Source organism: Hemitrygon akajei, chromosome 11 (genome assembly GCF_048418815.1).
Source record: "Hemitrygon akajei chromosome 11, sHemAka1.3, whole genome shotgun sequence".
Classification (NCBI taxonomy): Eukaryota; Metazoa; Chordata; class Chondrichthyes; order Myliobatiformes; family Dasyatidae; genus Hemitrygon; species Hemitrygon akajei.
Genome location: NC_133134.1, coordinates 100,843,816 through 100,856,394, shown reverse-complemented (window position 1 = coordinate 100,856,394; position 12,579 = coordinate 100,843,816). Strand labels below are relative to the sequence as shown.

Sequence of the window (12,579 nt, the reverse complement as noted above, 5' to 3'; positions counted from 1 at the left end):
TACTCACTCTCCACTAAGCCACTGGCGTTTAGGGCAACAATGAAGGTCCTCTATCTCTGGTGGTCTGGTCTGTCAGTAGATTTCCTCTCAAATTTCACTGCTGTCAATCGTGTAAGTCCCAGCTGGAAACTCAGAAATTCCATCACGCTTAGTTGTAGAAGGATTCTTCACTGCTGTTTCTGTAACAATTTTGTTTTATCAGTCAGGGTTGTTAGCACTGAGCCGAAGCCCCGAATCTGGAGGATCTGTCCACCTTTTGTCATGTTTGGCATGCATGACCCGACCAACAGCCAAAGCATAGTGCCCTGACTGCAGCCAACATAGCTCTCTTGGTCATTGAGTTACACAAGCCTCCAAACCCTACGACAAGGTTGTGATCCCTTGGAGGGCTCTACGCTGTATCACTAAATAAACAATAAATTACTGAGGAATGTTTTTTCGTTTAGCGTATACAGGTTTATGGTTGAATGACAATAAACTTCAACTTTACATTGAAATGGGCAGTCAGACTGAGACCCATAAGACACAGGAGCAGAATTGGGCCATTCAGCCCATTCAACATGGTTGATTTATTTTCCCTCTCAACCCAATTCTCCCTGTATCATTTGTTGTCCTGACTAATCAATATAGCTATAAAGAAGGCAAGACAGCAGCTGTATTTCATTAGGAATTTGAACGGATTTGGTTTATCTGATGATGTACCATCGAGAGCATTCTGACAGGCTGCATCACTGTCCAGCATGGGAGGAGCTGCTGCACAGAATCAAAAGAAGCTCCAGAAAGTTGTAAAATGAGTCAGCTTCTTCTTGGTTACTAGCCTCCGTAGAATCCAAGACATTTCCGAGGAATGGTGCCTCAGAGAGGCAATGTCTGTTATTAAGGACCCACATTATGCAGGGCATGCCCTCTTCTCATTGTTACCGTCCGAAAGGAGGTACAGAAGTCTGAAGGCACTTCTTTCCCTCTGCCGTACGATTCCTAAATGGACATTGAACCCATGAACATTACCTCACTTTTTTTTTGTACATTATTTTTAATCTATCGAATCTACTATATAAACTTACTGTAATTGATTTACTTTTTTATTTCTATATTATCATGTATTGCATTGAAATGCTGCTGCTAAGTTAAATTTCACAATACGTGATAATAAACCTGATTCTGATTCAAGTACCTATCAAACTCTGCTTTAAATATAACTAATGACTGGCCCCCGGAGCTGTCAACAGCAATAAATTCCACAAATTCACCACTTTCTGGCTAAAGAAATTCCTCCTCATCTCTGGTCAGTGACCATCAGTCACTACTGTAATACAGTAAGACCATACACAGGTCCTCACAAGCAGCAGTGTCACGAAGATCAAATAAATGTGTCTGGTTAAGATGCGGGCTGGATGACGCCAGGGAAGGTGCTGGGAGTGCCCAGCGTGTGAAGGAAGAGAAACAGTTGAGACCTTTTCCCCCATTCCTCTGCCCCATGTGCTCTTGAGGGTGTCACTGCAATGTGGGTGACCCCCCCCACCACCACCACATAATGTGAGCAGGGAGTTTGTCCAACGTTCTGTCAACTCCCACTGTAAGTTAACACTGCATTTAGTTCACGTTCAAGTTTAATTGTCATTCAACCATACACAGAAATACAGCCAATGAAACATTGTTCCTCTGGGGTCAAGGTGGAGAACGCATTCCCAACAGTCACATACAGCACATGTAACTGGCAGAAAAAATACAGTTACAAAAAATCTTTTCTAAATACAAATATAGCCCAAATCCCGAGGGCTTTTCTTTTGGAGCGAAGGAGGATGAGAAGTGTGTTGTACAAGGTGGTAAGAGGCAGAGATTGAGTGGACAGGCAGTGCCTTTATCCCAGGGCGGAAATGGCTGACATGAGGGAGCACAATTTTAAGGTGATTGGAGGAAAGTATAGGGGAGTGTCAGGGCTTTTACAGAAGGTTGTGGGTACAGGTGTCCCCGCTTTACAAATGTTCGCTTTACGCCACTTCGCTTTCACAAAAGACCTATGTTAGTAACTTGTTTTCGCGTTACAATGAGGATTTTCGCTTTTATAGAAATGTTTCCCATATAAATTAATGGTTCTTCACTTTATGCCATTTCAGCTTAAGAAAGGTTTCATAGGAATGCTCTACCTTTGTAAATGGGGAGGACACTTGTATGTGGAAAACACTGTCAGGGATGGTGGTAGAGGCAGGTACATTGGGGACATTTAAGAGACTCAGAGGGGCACATGGATGAAAGAAAAATGGAGGATATGTGCCAGGAAAGGATCAAATTGATCATAGAGTAGGTTAAAAGGTAGGCATAACATTGTGGGCCGAAGGGCCTGCACTGTACTTTTCTGTGTTCTACATTATCCCATTCATTCTTATTGGATCTTAGTGTGTACAGGATGTTCTCTGTTGGGACAAATGAACAAGCTATTCTGCCCCCCCCCCCCCCCCCCCCATGTCTGTGCTGACCATGATTGCAGTTTAGATTACCATCTGCCTGTTCCTGACCCTGTCTGATCCTTGCCGGGTGTGAAGGGCTGGGTTTGTCCGGTTCTCCGAAAGGTGTTGGGTGTTGCTGTTGGTCACAGTGCCCAGCTCATTCCCTCCTTCCCACCACAGACCCTGAAGAAGAAGGGGTTTAACGGGTGCGACAGCCCCGAGCCTGATGTGGACGACGCCATCGAGCAGAGCCCTTTCATGGAGGACAAGTTTCGGAAGGTCACCGATGACATTGACGTCTTGTTCAAGAGATATGGGGTAAGTATTGTGCGCCAAACCTCACAACGTGGGTTACAGTTGTGGCTCCCGGTGGGTGTCTGAGGGACATGATTTAGATGGCGGCCACACCCTGGCCTCAAGCAACACGCACAGTGATCTGGGGTGGTGAGGAGACGTGCTTCCCTGGCCCAACACCTTTGGGGAAATGTTCAAAGCCTTTTCTGTCCTCTTGAGTTACGTCTGTTTCTCTGTACGGGTTGGGCGGGGAATTGGGCATTTGGAAGTTGGCACAGGATCAACAGGCAGAAGGGCCTGCGAGCGTTGATCTGTGTAGTCATTTGTTTCTTGTGGTGCCATGGTTTAGTGACTGGCTGCATTGACGTTCTGCCTTTAACCCTGACTCTGGGAGAGTCATCTCCTCACCACCCCAGATCACTGTGTGTGTCGCTTGGGGCCAGGGTCTGGCCCCTCCTTTTCACGCTGTGTGACCTCTCCTCCTTCACATTCCCTTTCCCCTCCAGTCAACCATGCAGCCCACGAACTTCAGCGTGCCGGTGACCATCTCCATCGGCAGTCAGAGCGTGTTGCCCTACAGTGACCCCGGCTCATCCCTGGTTAGCCCCTCACTGGTGACCACCTCGCTCACCGATTCCAGCCTTCTGAGCCCGCAGCAGACCGTGATGAGGAGGAACACCGTGTCTCCTGGCATTCCCTCCAGGCCACCGAGTTCCGGCAACCCAGGTAAAGATTAAAAATTAGCTTTATTTGTTGCGAAATGTGCAGTGAAATGAGTCGTTTGTGTCAATGCCCAACATAGTCTGTGGATTTGCTGGGGCAGCCTGCAAGTGTCACCATGCTTTCGGCAGCAACATAATGCACCCAACTTACTAACCCTCCCCTGGACGTGTTTGGAATGTGGGAGGGAATCAGCTCCCAGAGCAAACCCACACAGTCACAGTGAGAATGTACAAACTTCAGTGGCTGTGAGTGTTGCGTCATCTCAACTGAGGCGGGGAGGTTTCAGAGGTGGGGGGTGGTTGTGGGGAGGGCCCAGTGCTCATTCTCACCCTCTTGTTCTAACACTATCTTCTGTCCCTCCATATCTCCAGGTGCGTTGGTGGGACCAGAGCTCTCTACGTCCAACGGAGGGTGCCCAAGCCCTGTAGGTGAGTGATGCCGCTGTGCGCAGTGAGCCATGGGTTCTCCTTGTAAGGGGCAGGGCTTTGGGTTGGTTCAGATCAGATGTTCTAGGAGCAGCGTGGGTCAGCTGCCTTGGTGATTATTTATTTACAGATACAGCACGGTGACAGGCCATTCCGGCCCAAGTCCACAGCCGTCTGTGGCAATTGCATATGCCAACTGCCAAGCTACTGTGCCACCCCTCACTGTGTGTTCCCAATACGCTGTGGCACAGCAGGTAAGCTTACTGCCTCCTGACTCCAGAAACCCTGGGCTCGATCCTGACCTCTCTCCTCCTGGTCAAAGAATCAGGTTTATTATGACAGTGAGATGTGTTGTTTTGCAGCAGCATTGTACAGCAAGACATAAAATTACTATTAATCACAATAAGAAATATAAAAAATAGGTAATGCAAAAGAAAGAAAAATAGTGAGGTATTATTCATGGACAGCTCAGAAATCCGAAGGCGGAGTGTTGTCATCATCATCGTCATTATGTGCCATGTCGTATGGCATGGTCGATCATGATTGTTCTTGGCAAATTTTTCGACAGAAGTGGTTTGCCATTTCCTCCTTCTGGGCAGTATCTATACAAGGTGGGCAGCCCCAGCCATTATCAATACCCTTCAGAGATTGCTTTGCCTGGTATCAGTGGTGGCATAACCAGGACTTGTGGTATACAACCATCCACCACCTGCTCCCTTGGCCACACATGACCCTGATCATGGGGTTAACCAGGTACTACACCTTGCCCAAGGTTGACCAGCAGACTAACGAAGGGAAGGTGCGCCTTACACCTTCTTTGTTAGAGATATATCTCTACCAGGACAGGAAGAGGATGTTTCTAAAACATTTTCTGCCCACATCCCACAAACCAAATGGAATATAATTTAGGGAAGTTAAAAGTTCAAAATAAGCATATGTAGTAAATAAATTTACTTTGAACTTTGAATTTTGAAATATGTGGTCTTGCATTTATGTGGAAAGAATAAAGGCGTAGGCAACTTTCTAAACGGGGAGAAAATTGAAAATCGGGTGCAAAGGGACATGGCGTCCCAGTACAGGATTCCCTAAAGGTTAACTTGCAGGTTGAGTCATTGGTAAGGAAGGCAAATGCAATGTTAGCATTCATTTCTGGATGTACAAGCGAGGATGTAATGCTGAGGCATTGGTCAGACCACATTTGGAGTATTGTGAGCAGTTTTGTGTCCCATATCTAAGAGGGTCCAGCAGAATGATCCCAGGGTTAACGAGTGAGGAGTGTCTGATGGCTCTGGGCCCGTACTCTCTGCAGCAGGGTCTCCTGAAACTTATCCAATACTGTAAGTCCTGGATTATGTGGATGTCGAGAGGATGTTTCCTGTAGTGGGAAAGTTTAGGACCATTAGGCACAGTCTCAAAATGTTAGGACATCGCTTAGAACAGAGAAGGGAAGGAATTTCTTTATCCAGAGGGTGGTGAATTTGTGGAATTCGTTGCCACAGATGGCTGTGGAGGCCTAGTCACTTGAGTATATTTAAAATGGAGGTTGATGGGGAAGGCAGGAGAATGGGGTTGAAAGGGAAAATAAATCAGCCATGATGGAATGATAAAGTGGGTGAAATTACCTAATTCTGCTGCATAACTTTTAATGGTCTGAACCCAAGGATGTGTGGATGCCTGTTGCCCTTCTATGTGCCTCTACAATAGATGGCTTTATATGGATCGCATGCTCATCTCTAGTGCCTTCTATAGGAAGGGTGTAAAAGCTTTTGAGAGGGTACAGAGATGATTAGGATGCTGAGGATTAGGCCTGGATCAGAGAACATGATTTATGAGGAAAGGATGAGTGATCTCAGTTTTTTTCTCTTTGGAGAGAAGGGTGAGAGGAGACTGGATAGAGGTGTACAAGATGGTAAGAGGAGTAGATGGAGTCAGAGACTCTTGCCTTGGGTGGAAATGGCCTATACGAGAGGGCATAATTTAAGGTGATTGGAGGAAAGTATCAGGGGGAATGTCAGAGGTAAAACTTTTACATAGATAAAAATCTGCAGATGCTGGAAATCCAAGCAACACACAGAAAATACAGGAGGAACTCAGCAGGTCAGGCAGCATCTATGGAAAACAGTAATCAGTTAATGTTTCGGGCTGAACCCCTTTAGCAGGACTGGGAGAAAAAGATGAGCAGGTAGAGCAAGAAGGTGAGGGGAGGGGAGGAAGAAATACAAGGTGGTAGTTGTAAAGTGAAACTGCGAGAGGGGGAGTGAAGTAAAGGGATGGGAAGCAGTTAGGTGAAAGAGATAGAGGGCTGGAGAAGTGGGCACCTGATAGGAAAGGGTAGAAGACCGTGGATGGAAGGGAAGGGAGAGGAGTACCAGAGGAAGGTGCTGGGCAGGGAAGGAGATGAGAGGGGAGTGGGAATGGTGAAGGGGGGTGGGGGCAATTGCCAGAAGATTGAAAAATCGATGTTCATGCTTTCAGGTTGGAGGCTCCCCAGACAAAATATAAGTTGTTGCTCCTCCAGCCTGCGTGTGGCCTCATCATGCGCTAGAGCAGGTCATGGATTCACATGTTAGAATGGGAATGGAAGTAGAATTTTGAAATGGGTGGCTACTGGTAGGTGCTCAGCAAAGCGGTTTCCCAATCTACATCGGGTCTCACTGATAAACTGGAGGCCACACCGGGAGCTCTGGATACAGTAGATGACCACAACAGACTCACGGGTGTAGCGTTGCCTCAGCTGGAAGGACTGTTTGGGGACCTGAAGGGTAGTGAAGGAGGAGGCGTAGGGGCAGGTGTGGCACTTGTTTCACTTGTAAGGGTAAGACCCCAGGAGGGAGTTCAGTGGGAGGGATGAATGGACAAGGGAGTCGCATAGGGAACAGTCCCTGTGGAAAGCAGGAAGTGGGAAAGATGTGCTTGATGGTGCGATCCAGTTGGAGATGGCAGAAGTTACAGACAGACTTCACTTGTACAGAGTGGTGGGTGTGTGGAACCTGCTGCCTGGGGTGGTAGAGGCCCATTAGGGACATTTAAGAAACTCTTAGCACATGGATGATACAAAGCTCAGTCAATGTACATGTATGTCACCATGTACTACCCTGAGATTAATTTTCTTCTGGACATTCACAGGGAAATAGCAAAATACAATAGTTATGAAAAATTATGCATAAATAAAAACTGGAAAATAACCAATGTGCAAAAGAAGACGCATGGTGCACATAAAAAAAATGAAGGTTACTTGGGAGGGAAGGGTTAGACTGATAGTCAACACAACATGGGCTGAATGGCCTGTACTGTTCTGTGTTCTAAGACGTTTCACAGTACATTGTCAAATTAAAAGAGACAAAGGGAATGTCTTAGTTATTACCATACAGCACAGAAACAGGCCCTGCAGCACACTATCTCAGCTACTCTCTATGGTCATCTACAGTCATCCCTTTTGCCTTGTCCTTCTCTGCCTTGCATGTTTGAGTCAGTATCAGTGCCCTTAAAACAGAGTGGTGTATCTGATTCCTCCACCTCTTCTGGCAGCATGGGTATCAACCACTCTTTTTGTTTAAATTTATTTCATTTAGAGATAGAGTGGGGAACAGGCTCTTCCAGCCCAACAAGCTACACTGCCCAGTAACCCACCTATTTAACCCTAGTCTAATCACAGGACAATTCGCAATGACCAATTAACCTACTAACTGGTCTTTGGACTGTGGGAGGAAACCGAAGCACCTGAAGGAAACCCTCGTTTCACGGAGAGGATGTGCAAACTCCTTACAGATGACGTCAGAATTGAACTCCAAACTCCGACGCCTCGAGCTATAATAGTGTCACGCTAACCACTATGCCAACGTCTATCGGTGTGGGTTATTATTGTCACATGTGCCAAGGTCCAGTGAAAGCTTGTCTTGCAGTCTGTTCATGCAGATGAAATCATTACAAACACAGTGCACTGAGCTCAAATAATGTAAAATAATAAAAATAAATTGTAAAAGCTATTTAAAAAGTGCAGTGCAGGTAAAAGACAACAGTGGTAGATCACAGCAAGGTACATTATGAGGCCAAGAATCCATCTTAACATCTTCCCTTCTTTATATCTGCTCAGCTAGGACAGTAGAGCTGCCAGGTAAAATAGTTGAATGCTCCTCTTGCGGGATGTGGGAAGGCAGGGAGACCTCCAATGTCCTTGGCAGCTTCTGTTAGATAGATAGATAGATAGATAGATACTTTATTCATCCCCATGGGGAAATTCAACTTTTTTTTCCAATGTCCCATACACTTGTTGTAGCAAAACTAATTACATACAATACTTAACTCAGTAAAAAAAATATGATATGCATCTAAATCACTATCTCAAAAAGCATTAATAATAGCTTTTAAAAAGTTCTTAAGTCCTGGCGGTTGAATTGTAAAGCCTAATGGCATAGGGGAGTATTGACCTCTTCATCCTGTCTGAGGAGCATTGCATCGATAGTAACCTGTCGCTGAAACTGCTTCTCTGTCTCTGGATGGTGCTATGTAGAGGATGTTCAGAGTTTTCCATAATTGACCGTAGCCTACTCAGCGCCCTTCGCTCAGCTACCGATGTTAAACTCTCCAGTACTTTGCCCACGACAGAGCCCGCCTTCCTTACCAGCTTATTAAGACGTGAGGTGTCCCTCTTCTTAATGCTTCCTCCCCAACACGCCACCACAAAGAAGAGGGCGCTCTCCACAACTGACCTATAGAACATCTTCAGCATCTCACTACAGACATTGAATGACGCCAACCTTCTAAGGAAGTACAGTCGACTCTGTGCCTTCCTGCACAAGGCATCTGTGTTGGCAGTCCAGTCTAGCTTCTCGTCTAACTGTACTCCCAGATAATCTGCGTTAAGAAGTTGGAGTGGAACTGGATGAACTCCAGGTCATTTGGAAGGCTGAGGGGGATGATACATAGGACATATAGAGAGGTTGTTACGTCCAAGGTGCTGGACCTCAAGATACGGGGTGACAGCCAGGAAGGAGAAAGGGGTTAATGAGCTAGTGCAGAGTACCCCTATGGCTATCCCCCTCAACAACAATCACTTTGAATACTGTTGGGAGAGGTTGACCTAACAGAGGAAAGTCACAGTTGTCAGGTCTCTGGCACAGAGACTGGCCTTGCAACTCAGAAGAGAAGGGGGGAGAAGAGGCACACTGTGATAATAGGGGATTTGTTAGGAGAACTAACGGGGTTCTGTAGGCGAGAATGAGATTCCTGGATGGTACATTGCCTCCCTGGTGCCAGGGTCTGCGATATCTCTGATCGAGTCCTCAGCATACTTAAGTGGGAGCCAGAAGTTGTGGTCCATGCAGGTTCCAATGACGTGGGTAGGATGAGTGACAAGGTTTTGCATAGGGAGTTCAGGGAGTCAGGTGCTAAGTTAAAGGGCAGGACCTCCAGGGTTGTGATCTCAGGATTGCTACCCTTGCTGCATGCTAGTGAGACCAGAACTAGGAAGATTGCACAGGTTAATACATAGCTAAGGATTTAGTGTAGGAGAGAGGGCATAAGATTTTTGGATCATTGGACTCTCTTCACAGAAGGTGGGAACTGTCCAGATGGGAGTGTTTGTTAATACTGCATGGTGGTGTTTAAACTAGAGCTGCAGGGGGATGGGAACCAGAGTGCTAAAACAGTCAGTGGGGAGGTTATGGAGGCGGATGTCGTTAAGACTTTAGACAAAGTTAGGAATCAAAAGGTTGAGTATGGTGTCCTGAGCTGCGTATATTTCAGTGCAAGAAGTATCATAGGAAAGGTAGATGACAGTGCTAAAGCTGAGATAGCTGGTTTACGGAGATAATATGTAGTGAGGAGAGGCTGCTGAATGGGCAAAATTATAGTCAACAGGATGAGTTGCAACGTAAAAGGCAGACAAAATCAAAAAGGGTGAATACTGCACGGAAGGTGTTGTATTTGAGAGTGCGCAGTATACAGAATAAGGTAGATGAGCTTGTAGCAGTGTTGCAGATGGGCATGTGGATGTTGTAGGCGTCACTGAATCATAGCTGAAAGAAGATTATAGCTGGAAGCTTAATGTCCAAGGATACGCATTGTGTTGAAAGGACAGGCAGAAAGGCAGAGGGGGCGCCATTGCTTTGTTGGTTAAAAATGAAATCAAATTATTAGAAAGAGCTGATATAGTGTTGGAAGATGTTGAATCATTGTAGATAGAGCTAAGGAATTGCAAGGGTAAAAAGATCCTGATGAAAACTGTATACAGATCCCCAAACAATGTGGTCTACTAATTACAACGGGAGATAGAAACTGCATGCCAAAAGGGCTACAGTAGTCATGGGGGATTTCAATATGCAGGTAAATTGGGAAAAGCAGGTTGGTGCTGGATTCCAGGTGAGGGAATTTATAGAGTGCTTATGAGATGGCTTTTTAGATCAACTTGTAGTTGAGCCCACTAAGGGATCAGCTATTCTGGACTGGGTGTTGTGTAATGAATCAGTATATATTAAGAGAGCTCAAGGTAAAATAGCCGTAAGGGTAAAGTGATTATAATATGATCAAAATCACACTGAAATTTGAGAAGGAGAGGCTAAAGTCAGTTTATCAGTATTACAGTGAAGTAAAGGGAATTACAGAGGCATGAGGAGGAGTTGGCCAGAATTGATTGGAAAAGAACACTGGCAGGAATGATGGTCAAGCAGCAATGGCTGAATTTTCTGGATGCAATTCGGAAGGCATAGGATACATATGTCCCAAAGAGGAAGAAATATTCTGAAGGCAAGATGACACAACTGTAGCTGACAAGAAAAGTCAAAACCGACATGAAAGCCAAAGGCACATAATAGAGCCAAAGTTGGTGGGAAGTTAGAGGATTGGGAAGCTTCTAAAAACCAACAGAAGGCAACTAAAAAAGTCATTAAGAAGGTAAAGATGGAATAAGAGAGTAAGCTAGCTAGTAATATTAAAGAGGATACCAAAAGTTTCTTCAGATACACAATGTGTAAAAGAGAGGCAAGAGTGGATATTGGACTGCTGGAAAACAATGCTGGAGAGGTACTAATGGGGTACAAGGAAATGTTAGATGAACTGAATAAATATTTTGCATCAGTCTTCACCATGGAAGACACCAGCAGTATGGTGGAAGTTCCAGGTGTCAGGGGTCATCAAGTATATGGTTGCCATTACTAGATGAAGGTTCTTTGGAAATTGAAAGGTCTGAATGTAGTTAAGTGTAGATAAGTCACCTGGACCAGATGGTGTACACCCCAGGGTTCTGAAAGAGGTGGCTAAAGAGATTCGGAGACATTAGTAATAATCTTTCAAGAATTGTAAGATTCTGGAATGGTTACGGAAGACCAGAAAATTGTAAATGTCACTCCACTATTTAAGAAGGGAGAGAGGCAGAAGAAAGGAAACTATATGCCTATTAACCTGACCTCAGTGGCTGGAAAGATGTTGGAATTGTTTATTAAGGATGAGATCTCAGAGTACTTGGAAGCATGTGATAAAATAGGCCATAGTCAGCATGATTTGCTCAAGGGAAAATCTTGCCTGACAAATCTGTTGGAAAATTTTGAAGAAATAACAAATATATTTTGCAGGATACCAAAGTTGATGTTGTGAACTTGGAGTTTCAGAAGGCTTTTGACACAGTGCCACTCATGAGACTGCTTAACAAGCTATGAGCCCACAGTATTATAGAAAAGATTCTAGCATGGATAAAGTAGTGGCTGATTGGCAGGAGGCAAAAGAGTGGGAATAAAGGGAGCCTTTACTGATTGGCTGCCAGTGACTAGTGGTGTTCCACAGGGGTCAGTGTTGGGACTGATTTTGTTTTTAATGTTATATGTCAATGATTTGCATGATGGAATTGATGGCGTTTTTGCAAAGTTTGTAGACGATTTGAAGATGAGTAGAGGGGCAGGTAGTTTTGAGAAAGTAGAGATGCTACAGAAGGACTTGGACAGATTGGGAGAATAGCAAAGAAATGGCAGGTGGAATACAGTGTCGGAAAGTGTATTGTCATGCACTTTGGTAAAAGAAATGAAAGGATTGACTCTTTACTAATTGGAGAGAAAATACACAAAAATACGAGGCACAAAAGAGACTTGGGAGTCCTTGTGCAGGATTCCCTAAAGGTTAATTTTCAGGTTGAGTCTCTGGTGAATAAGGCAAGTGCAATGTCAGCATTAATTTCAAGAGGACTAGAGTATAAAAGCAAGGATGTAAAGTTGAGACTTCATAAAGCATTGGTGACACCTCACTTGGAGTATTATGAGCAGGTTTGGGCCCCTTATCTTAGAAAGGATGTGCTGACATTGGAGAGGGTTCAAAGGAGCTTCACAAAAATGATTCTGGCTTGTCATATGAAGAGTGTTTGACCCTGGGCCTGCATTCACCAGAATTCAGAAGAATGAGGGATGACCTCATTAAAACCTATCAATTGGTGAAAGGCCTTGATAGAGTGGATGTGGAGAGAATGTTTCATATGATGAGAAAGCCTAAGATCAGAGGACACAGCTTCAGAATAGAGGGGGTGTCCTTTTACAATGAAGATGAGGAATTTCTTTAGCCAGAGCATGGTGAATCTGGAATTCTTTGCCACAAGCAGCTGTGGGAGACAAGTTTTTGTGTATGTTTTAGGCAGAGGTTGATGGCTTCTTGAGCATGAAGGGATACGGGGAGATTGGAGCTGAGAGGAAAATTGGATCAGCCATGATAAA

At 44.9% G+C, this 12,579-nt stretch overlaps 1 protein-coding gene across 6 annotated transcripts in view; it reads left to right on the top strand.

Moving 5' to 3' along the window:
* LOC140735856 (myocyte-specific enhancer factor 2D homolog) overlaps window positions 1-12,579 on the top strand; it is a 120,371-nt gene that overhangs the window by 73,848 nt on the left and 33,944 nt on the right. For all 6 annotated transcript variants that reach the window (XM_073061396.1, XM_073061397.1, XM_073061392.1 and 3 more), the window contains 3 exons: window positions 2,628-2,765; window positions 3,248-3,467; window positions 3,836-3,892. In XM_073061396.1, the coding sequence (XP_072917497.1) occupies window positions 2,628-2,765; window positions 3,248-3,467; window positions 3,836-3,892 (415 nt within the window). The remainder of the gene's footprint in view (window positions 1-2,627; window positions 2,766-3,247; window positions 3,468-3,835; window positions 3,893-12,579) is intronic.